At 38.5% G+C, this 15,263-nt stretch overlaps 1 protein-coding gene across 1 annotated transcript in view; it reads left to right on the forward strand.

The window, feature by feature from the left end:
- adamts10 (ADAM metallopeptidase with thrombospondin type 1 motif, 10) overlaps positions 1-15,263 on the forward strand; it is a 74,901-nt gene that overhangs the window by 29,230 nt on the left and 30,408 nt on the right. The window contains exons 7-14 of the mRNA XM_077224314.1: positions 2,562-2,707; positions 3,325-3,368; positions 4,774-4,879; positions 6,342-6,488; positions 10,137-10,278; positions 14,023-14,130; positions 14,334-14,479; positions 15,160-15,223. Of these exons, the coding sequence (XP_077080429.1) occupies positions 2,562-2,707; positions 3,325-3,368; positions 4,774-4,879; positions 6,342-6,488; positions 10,137-10,278; positions 14,023-14,130; positions 14,334-14,479; positions 15,160-15,223 (903 nt within the window). The remainder of the gene's footprint in view (positions 1-2,561; positions 2,708-3,324; positions 3,369-4,773; positions 4,880-6,341; positions 6,489-10,136; positions 10,279-14,022; positions 14,131-14,333; positions 14,480-15,159; positions 15,224-15,263) is intronic.

The raw sequence follows: 15,263 nt of genomic DNA on the forward strand, positions 1-15,263 counted from the left end.
TATTTCAGATAAATGCTGTTCTTTTGAACTTTCTTTTCATGAAAGAATCCTGAAATAAAAATGTAAATAACTGTTTTCAACATTGACAATAATGAGTAATGTTTCTTGAGCATCAAATCATTATATTAGAATGATTTCTGAAGGATCTGTAGACTCTAGTAATGATGCTGAAAAGATCACAGGAATAAAATACAGTTTACAATATATTCACATAGAAAACAGCTTTAAAGATTTAAAACGCTTTTAAATTGTAATAATATTTCACAATATTACTATATTTTTTTTGTTGTTGTATTTTTTCAATCAAATAAATGCAGCCTTGGTGACCGTAGAGACTTCTTTTAAAAACATAAAAAATCGTAATATCAAAAACTTTTGACTGGTAGTGTATTTTCCATCATTTTATAATATTCTAACTATTATTATTATTATTATAGTCAAAAAACATACGTATGAAAAGAAAGTTTGCTTAATTGAATATTTTAAATATAAAAAAATGCATAAAACATATTTTATTCATGCAATTCTAATCGGTGCAATATTTAAAACAATATTTAAAAACTTTGTGAAATCCTGAAGGAAACATACACTTTTTAACTAGTAGATTACTACAAGCAACAGAAAAAAAGGCCATTACTAATTTATTGCAATAATTTATATACAAAAATACAATGTCTTAATGATACACACATACATATAAGCCATAGTCTGGCTTATTTCACCTGTCAAAGGATTCCTTGTTAGTGTGTTTGCAGGCTGAGGCATCTTAGTGTGAGGTAGTTGAGACAGTCTGCACAAGTCTGGGCTGTTTTCTACCCGGCTCTCCTGGGTGTATCCAGAGAGCCTGCCATGACTGCTCTTGTTGTTGATTGTGAATGCTAATATTGCCACACTCATGAATGTACATTCATCTTAAAACAATGTACAAAATATTAAGCGAAATCTCAGGGCAATCCAAACTGTACCGCTATTGTTCTCGCCACCTGCCTCTGAACACAATCAATCTGCCTCTGTCATGCATTCAGGCTTCCACCTCTGTCCTGAGCGAGGTGTGACAACACTGCATGAGCGAGTTGGTTCACGCGGCAAGATCTCTGGAACATGCTGACAGAGTCGGGACCTCAAACAGGCTCCTACAGATGACACAGGGCAGGAAAAGGATCGGAGTGGGGATTTGTGGTGTATTTAATGAAGCATTAATGATCCCAAATCGCAGACAGCTAAAAATAAATCCCCCTGTAATTTGTTCCGGATAATGTAATTTGACAAATGATGGGAGAGCGGTCATTAGGAGCAGCATTAGCCGTGTTGAGATAACCACTGTGCGGAGTGCTGAGGTTTCGTGGAACCAAACATGGTTCATTTCCAGATGAGAACACCCCACCACTCCCTGTGTCAGAGGAAACCTGGAAAGTTGGAACTCTGGATTGTAGGATGATATAATTATAGGCTATGCCAGTGCATTCTTGGGTTACAAGTGTAATGGTGCAATGGCCGGCTCAGGTGCTGGGTGCCAGGCAGAGGGGTAGGGAAACACTATCCCCCCGGTTTCACATAGGAGGCTTAAGTCTAGTCCCAGACTAAAATGCATGTTTGAGCTGTCTTAATTGAAAGCAACTTGTTTTGTCTCAAGATGCACACCAATAATGTTTTTTTATAAGGCACTTTTAAAAAAGCTACTTAAATATCCTAATTAAACTAAGGCCTAATCCTGGCTTAATCTAAACCCTGCCTTTGTGACCGGGCCTGTGTGTCTTTCTGTATATGCTTCTTGTAGTGTTATTAGTTTGTTGTGTCCATATTACCATTGCCCTGATCCACTGTAAACTCAACAAAGCAGAGAAATGCGTCAGAGCTGTGCTTATATAAACTAAAGAAGCTATAAAGTGTAGCTTGAAAAGATTTGTTGCAGGTAATTTGCAGCTTTAAAATAATGCATTAAACACTGTGGACACCTTCATATAAAGTCCAAAATATTATACTGCAATGATTTGCTGTTTTTTATTATGTATCTGTTGAAAAAAATTAATTCAGATGTCTGAACTTTGTTCCAGAAAATAATGAAAAATCTGCCTTAATTTGGTGGGAAAACTGTAAAATTTTTATATTTTAGAATTCGTTTTATATTTTTCTGTTGTATAGTCACATTGTACTTGTGTGATTTTAAAAATATTTTTTTTCCAATTGCATTTTAAAAGTGCAGTCACATTTACCTTTATACAACAAAAATTCCACTGGTGAAATGCAGTCTGCTCAATAGGAATCCTCACGATCTGGAATTTTGCATGAGGGGGTAAAAGCCATATGCATACCACCATACCAATGGCAAATAGTAGGAGTTCTCGGGGAAACCTTTTTGAAAACAATCATTGTTTTTGCAATTCCATTTCACACAGGAATTAAATACTTTGAAAGAACCAGCACATTTTCTACTATTATTTGAAAAGAAGTCCAGTATCAGTATAGTTAGTAAACAAACTAATATACACACGCTGTACAATGTACATGCAATGAACCTGGCCTTTTTCAAGTCTTTCTGATCCTAATTTTTCTCTTTCCAGCCTACATTAGAGGTTAACCATCATGCAGGGAAGTCTTTAGACAGTTTCTGCAAGTGGCAAAAGTCCATCCTGCACCGGAACGGTCATGGGAATGCCATCCCTGACAATGGAATCGCACACCATGATACAGCAGTCCTCATCACCAGGTTAGAATGTGGATGATTTTAGCTCTGTTTGTGGTGTTGTGTAAGTCAAACTTTAGGTCTCTGTCGCTGTCAAAAAAGTGAAATAGGCCTATGTCAGTATATGCTTTTGTTTAAATGTATACCTTTTTTAAACACATGCACACTATAACACCTGTCTAAAATTTTGTAGCACTCCATTGGTTCCAAAGGCAACAGGTCATAATTTTAAAATGGCTTTAAAGTACTTAATGTGTGTTTGGAAGAACTAGCGATTTATGGTAAATCATGCTATAGCTTTAATCCACACAATGAGGAGTTGGGTTGAATTTCTGCGCCTGAGAGCTGAGTGTGTGAGGTATGTGTATAGTATGAGTATGAAATAGAGAGTGAGAGTGAAGGAGATAGACAGAGAGAAAGACAAGTGTTGAGTCTTTATATTAGAGGCTTGTATCAGAGGGTATGTCTGCTGGATGGATCAAACGTTTCCTTTCATTGTCTTCACTCTCTTATCAGAAGAGTGTCCAGTCTGTGAACTGTCTCACAGCTCTGTTATCTGAGTTTGTGTTTGTTCTGTGGAAACCCAAGAGGTTCATTCACCCCAACAAAATATCAGACATGTTTCTGTGGTATGTTTTCAGGTATGACATCTGCATCTACAAGAACAAACCCTGTGGAACACTTGGTAAGCCATCTGTCCATCCATTGCCTTATCTGTCAGCATATATGAAATATTTGTTTATCAAATTGTTACTTCTTCTCTGTTCATAACATAGCTAATCGAAGGTTTATTGGTACAATATAGTTTTTACATTTGATTAGTTTGTAGACACTAATTAATTAACTAATGTGTAGTACTGTAGTGGGGCTTGTATAGTATTTGCATATATGTATTTGCATATCCATCTTATTTTTCAACTCAGAAGTAAGCTATTCCCTGTGAATGTGTGAGATTTCAGATTCATTTGCCGCTATAGGTAAACAACTTGAAGAATGACAAAGTGCAGTAAATTGTAAAACTATTGTGCAACAAACCAATGTGTTTATGATTTTGAAATAAATTTAAAAAATTTGATAACAAAAACAAGTTTACAATATTAATTCGTACAATAAACTGTTGTTGTGGAGCTACAAGTTAAAGGAGTAGTTCACTTTTTAAAAAACTTTTGCTGATAATTTACTCACCCCCGTGTCATCCAAGATGTCCATGTCTTTCTTTCTTCAGTCGAAAAGAAATTAAGGTTTTTGATGAAAACATTTTAGTATTTTTGGGTACCAAAACGGTCCAAGATCCAAATGACAGTTTCAGTGCAGCTTCAAATGGCTTTAAACGACACCAGACGATCAATAAGGGTCTTATCTTGCAAAACGATCGGTCATTTAAAAAAAAAATAAAAAAAATTAAGTTTTATAAGCACAAATGCTCGCCTTGCTCTGTTCTGTGATGCACATTCGTGACTCTCCTGTTCGAACTCGTTCATCAAAATGAACAAATCTTTTTGATTTGAAAAAAGATTTGTTAATTTTGAAAGAGTCTTTTTTCGAGTCATTTCTTTCATTCAACGAACGAAATGACTCGAAAAAAGATTTGTTCATTTTGATGAACGAATTCGAACAGGAGAGTCACGAACGTGCATCACAGAACAGAGCAAGGCGAGCATTTGTGCTTATAAAACTTTTATTTTTATTTTTGAAATGACCGATCGTTTTGCAAGATAAGACCCTTATGCATCGTCTGGTGTTGTTTAAAGCCATTTGAAGCTGCACTGAAACTGTCATTTGGACCTTGGACCGTTTGGTACCAAATGAAGTCCATTATATGGAGAAAAATGCTAGAATGTTTTAATCAAAAACCTTAATTTCTTTTCGACTGAAGAAAGAAAGACATGGACATCTTGGATGACACGGGGGTGAGTAAATTATCAGCAAAAGTTTTTTAAAAACTGAACTACTCCTTTAAAATTGAAATTAAAAATGGCCGCGCCTGCACTTACTTTAAAAAAGTAAGGTGGATAGTATTGTAGCATATATGTGTGTGCGTGTGTGTGTCCATGTCACTGTGCCCATGTGCACACACATGTCTGTATCAGGTCTGGCACCTGTTGGCGGTATGTGTGAGCCAGAGAGAAGCTGCAGCATCAATGAAGACATTGGTCTGGCCACTGCTTTCACCATTGCACACGAGATTGGACACACGTGAGTCTTTTCCTAAACCTCCAAATGCTCCTACAGTGTCTTGTGTTCCTCTACTCCTCCATGTCTTTTGATGATGCTGTTTGGTATGAGTCAAGGTTCGATTTCAGTCAGGTGAAATCAAGCAAATGTCTTTGTTTTTGTATCTTTATGCTGCTACATAAATTGTTACATTATTTTCTACATTGTCTTAACGGTAGGTGCGTGCAATAGAGAAAGCCTGAGATAGGTGCAAGCTATATCAATAGCCTTTATTAAATGGAAAATGGCTTTAAATTGTTCTTAACATTTTTTATTTGTGTAACTCCGGGTTTCCTAAACTGGGAAACTGTGGGATCTTGAGGGAACGGCAAGGGGTTTGTGAGTTGATGAAAAGCTAATCATTAACTAAATAATACAAATGTAAAATGAAAATAAACACGAAAATTTGAAATAAAAACAATCAAAATGAAACGCTTTCTAAAAAAGATAAATAATTGTTTTCTTTGTGACCATTTACTAACATCAGAGAACTGTGAACATGAAAATGTGTGAAATATTAACTTAAAATCTCTTTAAAAAGTTTGGAAATCCCTGATGTACCTGTTTTCAAAAACTGTGACTAAATGATGTCAGTATATATTCCAAAATCTTCATTGTTCCCTCAGCACCAATTGAAGCTCTACTATAGGTCAGCAATACATCAGCGCTCTGAAATTCCAGTTTTACCTACTTGTGTCATTAGGGCATATCCTTTCAACTCTGACCCTTGACATGTGGCCTTCCAAAACAAACTTGGGTTAAATTCAAGGATAAACTATAAAGCCACTTGAGGCGTTTAAATATGAATAATGCTCATCATCAACAACTGCACTAATATTTTCTCTGTCTTGCAATATTTATTTCTTGTTAGTGGAGCAAGTGACGACAGACTCTGATGCTCCAGGCGGCTTACTTTGGTCTTTTAGTTTGTGGTTTCTTGCGCTCCAAGACGTTGAAGTATTGTTTTCACTTCTGCAGCTTAATCATGCATATGGATTTATGGGCACGCCTGGCTGATATCGTGCCACTGCCAGCACATATCATTCCTCAAACCTTCAGAATACTTCCATGAAAGGAAATTCTGCTGTTTTGGAAGTTGAAAAGTATTCTTTTTGCTATCATTGTTCAGATCTGAGCTGTTTGTGCTGGGTCACCAAGTACTCTGTTGCCTTAGCTACGCTAACGGGCCTCTGAGCTGTTTTCATAGGTGGTGAAGTCATTAGTGGTCTGGTCCTAATGGTTCGTCCAGGTACCTTTGAACTGACGGCCATATGACGCTGCGCACTGGGGCTGTCTAGACAAGGGAGCATATGTTTGACTGTGTGTAGGATTACATAAGATGTGTGAAGTGCTGATGGGTTTGTGTGTGTGTTCACATTCTGTAACCTGGACCAATGGATTCTATATTTATACTTCCATAAAATCACTCATCTCTCTCTTTCAGGTTTGGGATGAATCATGATGGTGTTGGCAATGCGTGTGGGGTGCGCAGTCAGGAGACCGCTAAACTTATGGCTGCCCACATCACCATGAAGACTAACCCCTTCGTTTGGTCTGCCTGCAGCCGCGATTACATCACCAATTTTCTTGAGTGCGTCTGCTGCCCGAGTCTGATATCTGTGTTTACACTAAATAAGTGTACTGTATTTAGTGTGAAATATTGACTGTCAACATTGGATTTCAGTATCATACATTTCCAAAGGATTGCGTTATGAATATAAATGATGTGAATCGCAAACGCAAACTCAGCCTATAATGTTGTATAAGAGCCATTTGTTATATAAGGTACTTATAATTAATGATATACCAATATACAGGCTGATTGATATTTGTCGATTAAAAAATTATTGGGATGTGTCTGAAATCTGCTGACAGCTAGTGCACATTTTCTGTTTTCAAAGATTTTAGTGAATCTTTATTACATTTAATCAAATTTAATTTAATTTAATTTTGAATAGTGTATTTACTTATATACATTACCGTTAAACAGTTCCCTTTCGAAGAAATTCTACGCTGCATAAGAATGTTGACGCTATGGAAATGGTTCTGCATGATTGCGTCTGAACTATGTGTGAAATCATTCCAATCTCATTCATCCCGTGAAGAAAGACGGTGTTGCTATAAAGGATACCTGGACCAAACATCAGCAGCTTCGGTGCCTTCAGAGCGCTGTGTGAATCTGTCTGTCTTTTTGGTGTTGTTTGTCATGTAGGAAACTAGCATGGTGAATAAGCAGCAGTTAGACTGTGTGTGTCTCCCTGCCTGCGTTATATTGTGAGAGGGGACACGCACGATCTGTGTGGTCTGCTTGGGAGTGGAGCATCATAGTCAGCTCTAGAGGGACCTGACAGTGTTCACTGTGAACATCTGCCTTTAAAGGCATAGTATACCCAAACATTTAAATTCTGTCATCATTTACTCACTCTCAAGTTGTTCCAAACCTTAACAACTTTCGTTCTTCTGCTGAACACAAAAGAAGATATTTTTCGAAGAATGTCAGAAACCATTGACTTCCTTTTTTCCCCCCCATACTATGGAAGGCTGCTTGGTTAACCATATTCTTCAGAATATCTTCTTAAAATATACTGTAAAAAGAGTTGCACCGGGCCACCAAGGAAACCATGGCCCTTGTCATCAGGCGTCCCATGGCAGCTATGGTGGCTACGGAGAGACACCTAAGGGCTAAACTTGTTTCATATAAAGGAAAAGGACAAGACTTTTCAGTTGAACGCCGGGTTGATTCTAGCTCAATCCTAGGAAATGGCAGTTCGGTTTCGAGAGTGTGCTTTCTCCACTACAGAGAACTACATTTCTAGTGGTGGTATGGGACTCGACTACGATGCAGGCTCGTCTGTCTCCTGCACGTATCGAGTTGATTATCTCAGCTGTAGGCAAGATCAGGGTAGGCCAAGCCGTCACTGTAAAACAGTATAAAAGACTGTTGGGACTTATGGCAGCTGCATCCATTTCATTTCATTTTATTAGAGGATAACCCCTTGAGATGAAACATCTTGTTTTCGAGGGGGTCCTCAAGATAACACCAAAAAGATCCAATGTGATTCCTTTTGGCCTTCTGTACATTGCCGTGGTGGCTCAAGACCAAGGGGTTTTCCCTGAGGGGCAACCCATTTCGCATCATCAGGGTTACACACAGATGCCTTTGTAACCTAGTAATGTGGAAGAAGCTTTGGTTCTTCGCCCAGGGTCCCGTGCCTGGTCGTTGCAAAATGCTTATAACAGACACTTCCCTCACGGGCCTGGGGTGGTCATCCTTGATTTGAGTTAGGTTCGGCTGGGTGGATGTGGGCTTTTTCGCATCAGAGGAGATGACGCACGGTCCACTCTGGTTCTCCCTCACACATCCAGCTCCGTTGGGGTTGCATGCCATGGTTTGGACAGGGCTGAGGCTACATCTTTATGCGTTTCCCCCGATTGCTCTGCTCTCAGGAGTACTAGAGAGAGTTCACTAGGAGTGGGTAAGTTTACTACTAGTAGCCAGTTTTGGCTGGCACGAGTATGGTTTCTTGGACCTGTTGTCTCTCCTGAACCGCTCTCCGTAGGAGATTCATTCATCCGAGGGGTTGTCAATGGCACCCTTTGAGCCTATTGAGTCAGTCTCCGAGAAATTCCTTACTCTCAAGATGGCTTTCTTACTAGCTATTACATCTCTGAAGAGGGTTGGAGATCTGCAGGCCCTGTCTGTCGCCTCCTGTCTAGAGTTTGCTCCCGGCATGGTAAAAGCTTTTCTTAAAAACCTACCAATGTAGCACGCTCTATTGGTCTGCAGGTCTTTTGCCCTCCTCCTTTCCAAATGGCTGACCAAGAGAAGCTTAACTTGCTTTGCCCAGTTAGGGCGTTTGATTGTTACATCCACTGCTCTGCCTAGTGGCATAAAACTAACCAATTGCTGACCACTCGAAAGGCAATGTCTCTGTTACGACTATAACACTGGTTCCCTGAGAAAGGCACGAAACGCTGTGTCACTTTGCCATACTTCCTGGATGCCTAAGAGTGAGTTACTTCAGCCAATTTGAAGCTGACAATGTTTGGTCCGGGTATCCTTTTATTGCTTCCGCAGTATGCTGTCATGCGTCACGGGATGACGTTTCACCAGTGAGATTGGAGTGATTTCACACGTGCTTCAGACACAATCATGCATCACAACAAGACGTTGTTCCTTAAATTATTTATACTTTTATTCCGCAAAGATGCATTAAATTGATTAAAAGTGACAGTAAAAACATTTGATATGTTAAAAAATATTTATTTTTCAAATAAATGCTGTTCTTTTGAGCTTTCTATTCATCAAAGAATCCTGGAAAAAATGTATTAGTTTCCACAACGATATTAAGAAGCACCTGTTTTCAACATTGATAATAAGAAATGTTACTTGAGCATCAAAGCAGCATTTTTGAATGATTTCTCAAGGACAATTTGACACTAAAAATGCTGGAGAAAATGGCTTGTAAAAAGTCAGCTTTACCATCACATGAATAAATAAATCATAAATAAATAAATAAATCTTTCAAATTGGGTCAATGCCTTACAATAGTGATTAAAACAGGTTCCTTAACTATTAAAACTTATTCACTCTGCCACAACAAATGTAAAAAGTGGAGACACTAAAGGCTAGATTTGCCAGCGCTTACTTCCGCCAACGCAAACCCCCTTTTTGTCGCTAAAAGACTACTGTCAGGATTTACTAAAGACACGCAGTGGAAATTTAGCGCTGAAAAAGCATGGACACAGTTATTTTTGCAGCTGACATTATTGTATATGCATAATTGCATAATGCATTTTCCCTTTTAGACTCAAAATTTAGGGGAGAACATTATTTAAATGATTAATGCAAGGTGATTTAATATGAGGTTTGCGCTAGTCAATGTACTGGTATTTGCACTATTATTTAACGGCAAAAAAATCATGTCTTAAACCAGACACCACTTTGAGCTGCTCTTGGTAGATTGCGTTGGTCATTATGGAAATGATCCGGCTACATTTATATTCTTTCCTTTGCTTGTTGCAAGAAGATCATGTGCAGAACTTTCCACTCCCATCGACGCTTTTTTGGAATTGCGCTCTCGTGCTAATTGGCCGTTTAGTAAATCTGGCCCTGAATTCCAACAATTTTGAGTTTTGTTGGATCAGTGTTGGTTGGCATCAAGGCAGTATGAACTAGCCTTTAGTCTTCCATCACTTCTGACACACCCATTCTGTTTTCTTTCTGATTGTTTCTTAGCTCTGGCATGGGTTCCTGTCTGAACAATATTCCCCCCAAACAGGAATTTGTTTACCCCACCACAGCCCCTGGCCAAGCCTATGATGCAGACGAGCAGTGCCGCTTCCAGTACGGAGTGAAGTCTCGTCAGTGTAAATACGGGGTACTTGCATCACTAAGTGTAATTGACAACAGCTCTTCACCCAAGAAAGACAATTCCATCATCATCATCAACATCATCATCATCATCTATTAAAAATGCAGATCAGCATGATTTTTGACTTTGGGACCATGGTAATACCATGTTTTTTTCTGATCTACACGATCATTCAAAAGGTTGCGGTCAGTAAGATTGAACTTTCTATTGATCAAAGAATCCTGGAAAAGAAGTGGAAAAGAGTATCACTTTTAAAAAATAAAATAAAATAGAAAACTGTTATTTTAAATTGTAATAAATTTCACATTTAAAGTTTTTAATGTATTTTTATCAAATAGATATAGCTTTGGTGAGCATAAGAGACTTCTTTCAAAAACATAAAAAAATCAAACTGCCTCCAACTATTGAACAATAGTGTATATCACCATACAAGAACAGCATTGTGCCATAGACATTAGAGACGCTTATTGTGTCAGTAACAAAAAACAAAGAAAATATCATGGTAGTGTTATGTTTTTTTAACATATACCATGAAAGCACCACCATGCTATTCTTTAGTTTAGAGTACCTTGGAATGTCAGAGTAACCATTAAAATGGTTGATATGACCCATGTGCAATATTTCATGTATTCTAAAGGTATTTGATGTTTTTTTTGTGAGGAACAGACAAAAATTTAGGCCATTGTTCCCTAAAATATTTCTTTTCATTTTTGGGTGAACTTGTTCAGTAGTTGTTTATGTTTAAACTTTTTGTTTTATGACCGTTATATTATATTATTTATATATATATAGACTGGATGCCAACATTTTTAGGTCGGGATGTTCGGTCTGGACTCGATCCGTTGAGGAGCTATTATGCCCGAACAAAAATAGTTCGGACCAATCAAATTGTCAGGGCGGGCTTTTTTAGATGATGGACAGATGAGCAAAGGTAACATAACCATCCACGTCACCAAAGAGCACTTGGGTTGAATTCGTTTACAACAAAGCATGACTGCCGCTGGAGAATTTATGTGTAGATTCAGCCATCGCGTCTGTTATAGAAGATGTAGACAGCGTAGTTCATTGTAAAAGAGGAACAGAGAACCGCGATCAAGGCATTTGTCGATCGGAAAGAGGTTTTTGCCATCCTTCCTACGGGATTCGGTCCATCCAATTGGCATTGCAGAGGCATTTTTTTTCCTGGTTCGGGTGAAACACGCCCCATAATCACAGCCCAATGGAGCAGTATCAGACTCACATTCTGACTAGAATCTGAGTATGACGACGTCAGGCTAATATATACAGGTCCTTCTAAAAAAATTAGCATATTGTGATAAAGTTCATTATTTTCCATAATGTAATGATAAAAATTAAACTTTCATATATTTTAAATTCATTGCACACCAACTGAAATATGTCAGGTCTTCTATTGTTTTAATACTGATGATTTTGGCATACAGCTCATGAAAACCCAAAATTCCTATCTCATAAAATTAGCATATCATGAAAAGGGTCTCTAAACGTGTTATTAACCTAATAATCTGAATCAACTAATTAACTCTAAACACCTGCAAAATATTCCTGAGGCTTTTAAAAACTCCCAGCCTGTTTCATTACTCAAAACCGCAATCATGGGTAAGACTGCCGACCTGACTGCTGTCCAGAAGGCCATCATTGACACCTTCAAGCAAGAGGGTAAGACACAGAAAGAAATTTCTGAACAAATAGGCTGTTCCCAGAGTGCTGTATCAAGGCACCTCAGTGGGAAGTCTGTGGGAAGGAAAAAGTGTGGCAAAAAAACGCTGCACAACGAGAAGAGGTGACCGGACCCTGAGGAAGATTGTGGAGAAGGACCGATTCCAGACCTTGGGGGACCTGCGGAAGCAGTGGACTGAGTCTGGAGTAGAATCATCCAGAGCCACCGTGCACAGGCGTGTGCAGGAAATGGGCTACAGGTGTCACATTCCCCAGGTCAAGCCACTTTTGAACCAGAAACAGCGGCAGAAGCGCCTGACCTGGGCTACAGAGAAGCAGCACTGGACTGTTGCTCAGTGGTCCAAAGTACTTTTTTCGGATGAAAGCAAATTTTGCATGTCATTCGGAAATCAAGGTGCCAGAGTCTGGAGGAAGACTGGGGAGAAGGAAATGCCAAAATGCCTGAAGTCCAGTGTCAAGTACCCACAGTCAAATGCTGGTGTTGGTCCACTGTGTTTTATCAAGGGCAGGGTCAATGCAGCTAGCTATCAGGAGATTTTGGAGCTCTTCATGCTTCCATCTGCTGAAAAGCTTTATGGAGATGAAGATTTCATTTTTCAGCACGACCTGGCACTTGCTCACAGTGCCAAAACCACTGGTAAATGGTTTACTGACCATGGTATTACTGTGCTCAATTGGCCTGCCAACTCTCCTGACCTGAAACCCCATAGAGAATCTGTGGGATATTGTCAAGAGAATGGTTGAGCTCTGGATGAGCTTAAGGCCGCTATCGAAGCATCCTGGGCCTCCATAACACCTCAGCAGTGCCACAGGCTGATTGCCTCCATGCCACGCCACATTGAAGCAGTCATTTCTGCAAAAGGATTCCCGACCAAGTATTGAGTGCATAACTGAACATAATTATTTGAAGGTTGACTTTTTTGTATTAAAAAAACACTTCTTTTATTGGTCGGATGAAATATGCAAAAATTTTTAGATTTTTGGGTTTTCATGAGCTGTATGCCAAAATCATCAGTATTAAAACAATAAAAGATCTGAAATATTTCAGTTGGTGTGCAATGAATCTAAAATATATGAAAGTTTAATTTGTATCATTACATTATGGAAAATAATTAACTTTATCACAATATGCTAATTGTTTGAGAAGGACCTGTATATATATTATTACATATTGAAAAAGATCTAATTTAGAAGTATATAACCATCCTACAGTAAGACATCTATGCTGTGACATCTTTGGACACATGAATTGTGGGTTATGGTCCTATCCAGGTTGCCTTTATATCCCCACAGTAAATCATTTAGCACACTCTCTCCATCCCTCCCTCTTTCTCTCTGTAAATCTGCACCAGATGGCAGTTCTACCTTTCGCTGGGTGTTACATTCCATCTTTTTGCTCCCCCCAAGACTTCAGACCGCTGGCATTCTGCCACTTTTGTTCAAAACCACGTTGGTCAAAAAATTGCTATTTTTTGGTTTGTGGCTCTATTCTCTGCCAGCCATGGTTGACCTTTACACCTTCACAGACACACAGTAGATCTCAGTCTGTAAAGTGAGCTATATCTGCTCATGTTAAGTCCAGCTTTAGGTATTGACTGCTTTATGGGATGTCAGTGCAGGAAACTGAACATCTGGAGGAGGAGTACAAACACTAGTTCAGCTCTCACTGTAACTATGTAAAGCAGAAAGTTATTGACTAGATCTAAAATGCAGTGTGCGGCTTACAACTGATCTACATTATGAGATTTGGCAGAAACAAAAAAAAAACTGTTTTATTGGAATACTGTAATATTATTTAAAGTATCATGTAAATAGTATCATGCATGAATGTACAGTAATAAACATTCAGTTCCATAGTATATAAGGGCAATTACCTTAGCATCACTCAGAGCACCTTAGCAACCAAATAGCCACGTTGGAGGGTGTTGTTTTGTGCAGGAATGTCCTGCTTCTACTCTTTCCACACAGTTCTTCAGCCTCTTGAGTATTTCTTAATGTCTGTTTTTCCCACATTGTCTGGAGTTTTGTTTAGTGGCTTGTGTGTGTGTTCAGGAAGTGTGCAGTGAGCTTTGGTGCATGAGTAAAGGGAATCGCTGCATCACCAGTAGTATCCCAGCAGCCGAGGGCACCATATGCCAGACCAGCACCATCGAAAAAGGGGTAAGGACAGGGAATTCTGGGAGGAATATCAGAGCACAAATATATCAAGGCTCAGAAACCTTTTTTTGGCTTGATGGGTAGATCATGTTTGATAATGAAATGGTTTTATATGATATAATATAAATGTACACCATATATTGGCAATTGTTTTTGGTCGTCACATATTGCATATTTAATGTTGATAAATTATATTTTCTCATTAGTGGTGCTACAAAAGAATGTGTGTGCCGTATGGAACACGTCCAGAGGGTGTAGATGGTGGGTGGGGCCACTGGTCGCCATGGGAGGAGTGTAGTCGCACCTGTGGGGGCGGAGTCTCATCCTCTATTCGCCATTGTGACAGCCCAAGGTGAGTACTATAACTTTTATTCAGCATGGATGCAATAAATTTATCTAAAGTGACAGTAAAGAAATGTATAATGTTACAAAAGATTTCTATTCCCAATAAATGCTGTTTTTTTTTTTTACTTTATTAAAGAATCCTTAAAAAATGTAAGCAAGAAATGTTTTTTGAGCACCAAATAAGCATTAGAATTAATCACATTAGAATTAGAATGAATTAGTATTAGAAGTAACATGTGAAACTGAAGACTGGAGTAATGGCTGCTGAAAATTCAGCTTTGCTATCACAAAAATAAATTACATTTTAAAACATACTAAAGTAGTTATTTTGAATTATAATAATATTTCAAACTGTTTTATATTGTTATAATATTTCATAATATAAATACAGCCTTGGTGAGCATAAGGGCTTCTTTCAGAAATATTAAGTAATCTTAACAACCTCAAACTTTGGAACAATAGTGTTTACAAGTGATTTGATGATTCATAATGTTCTTACTCTCAGCCCGTTGTACTCAATGAACCTAGTCTGACGACATGCCAGGAAAAATCTGAAAAACTAACAGATCGACAGAAAGACAGAAGATGTCTGGCTGAAATGTACTTGAGCAGAATATATTGTGTAATTGGGAGTTATATTGAAATTGTACTCAGATGTGTCTGATGCTTGTCCTTGTGTGGATGCAGGCCAACTGTTGGAGGGAAATATTGTCTGGGAGAGAGGAAGCGCTTCAGATCATGCAACATTGATGTGAGTTTGTAAACCACATGTCACTGACTCAATTTTTGTG

Source organism: Siphateles boraxobius, unplaced genomic scaffold (assembly GCF_051911475.1).
Source record: "Siphateles boraxobius isolate OS27281-9 unplaced genomic scaffold, OSU_SipBor_1 9, whole genome shotgun sequence".
In the NCBI taxonomy this organism is placed as follows: Eukaryota; Metazoa; Chordata; class Actinopteri; order Cypriniformes; family Leuciscidae; genus Siphateles; species Siphateles boraxobius.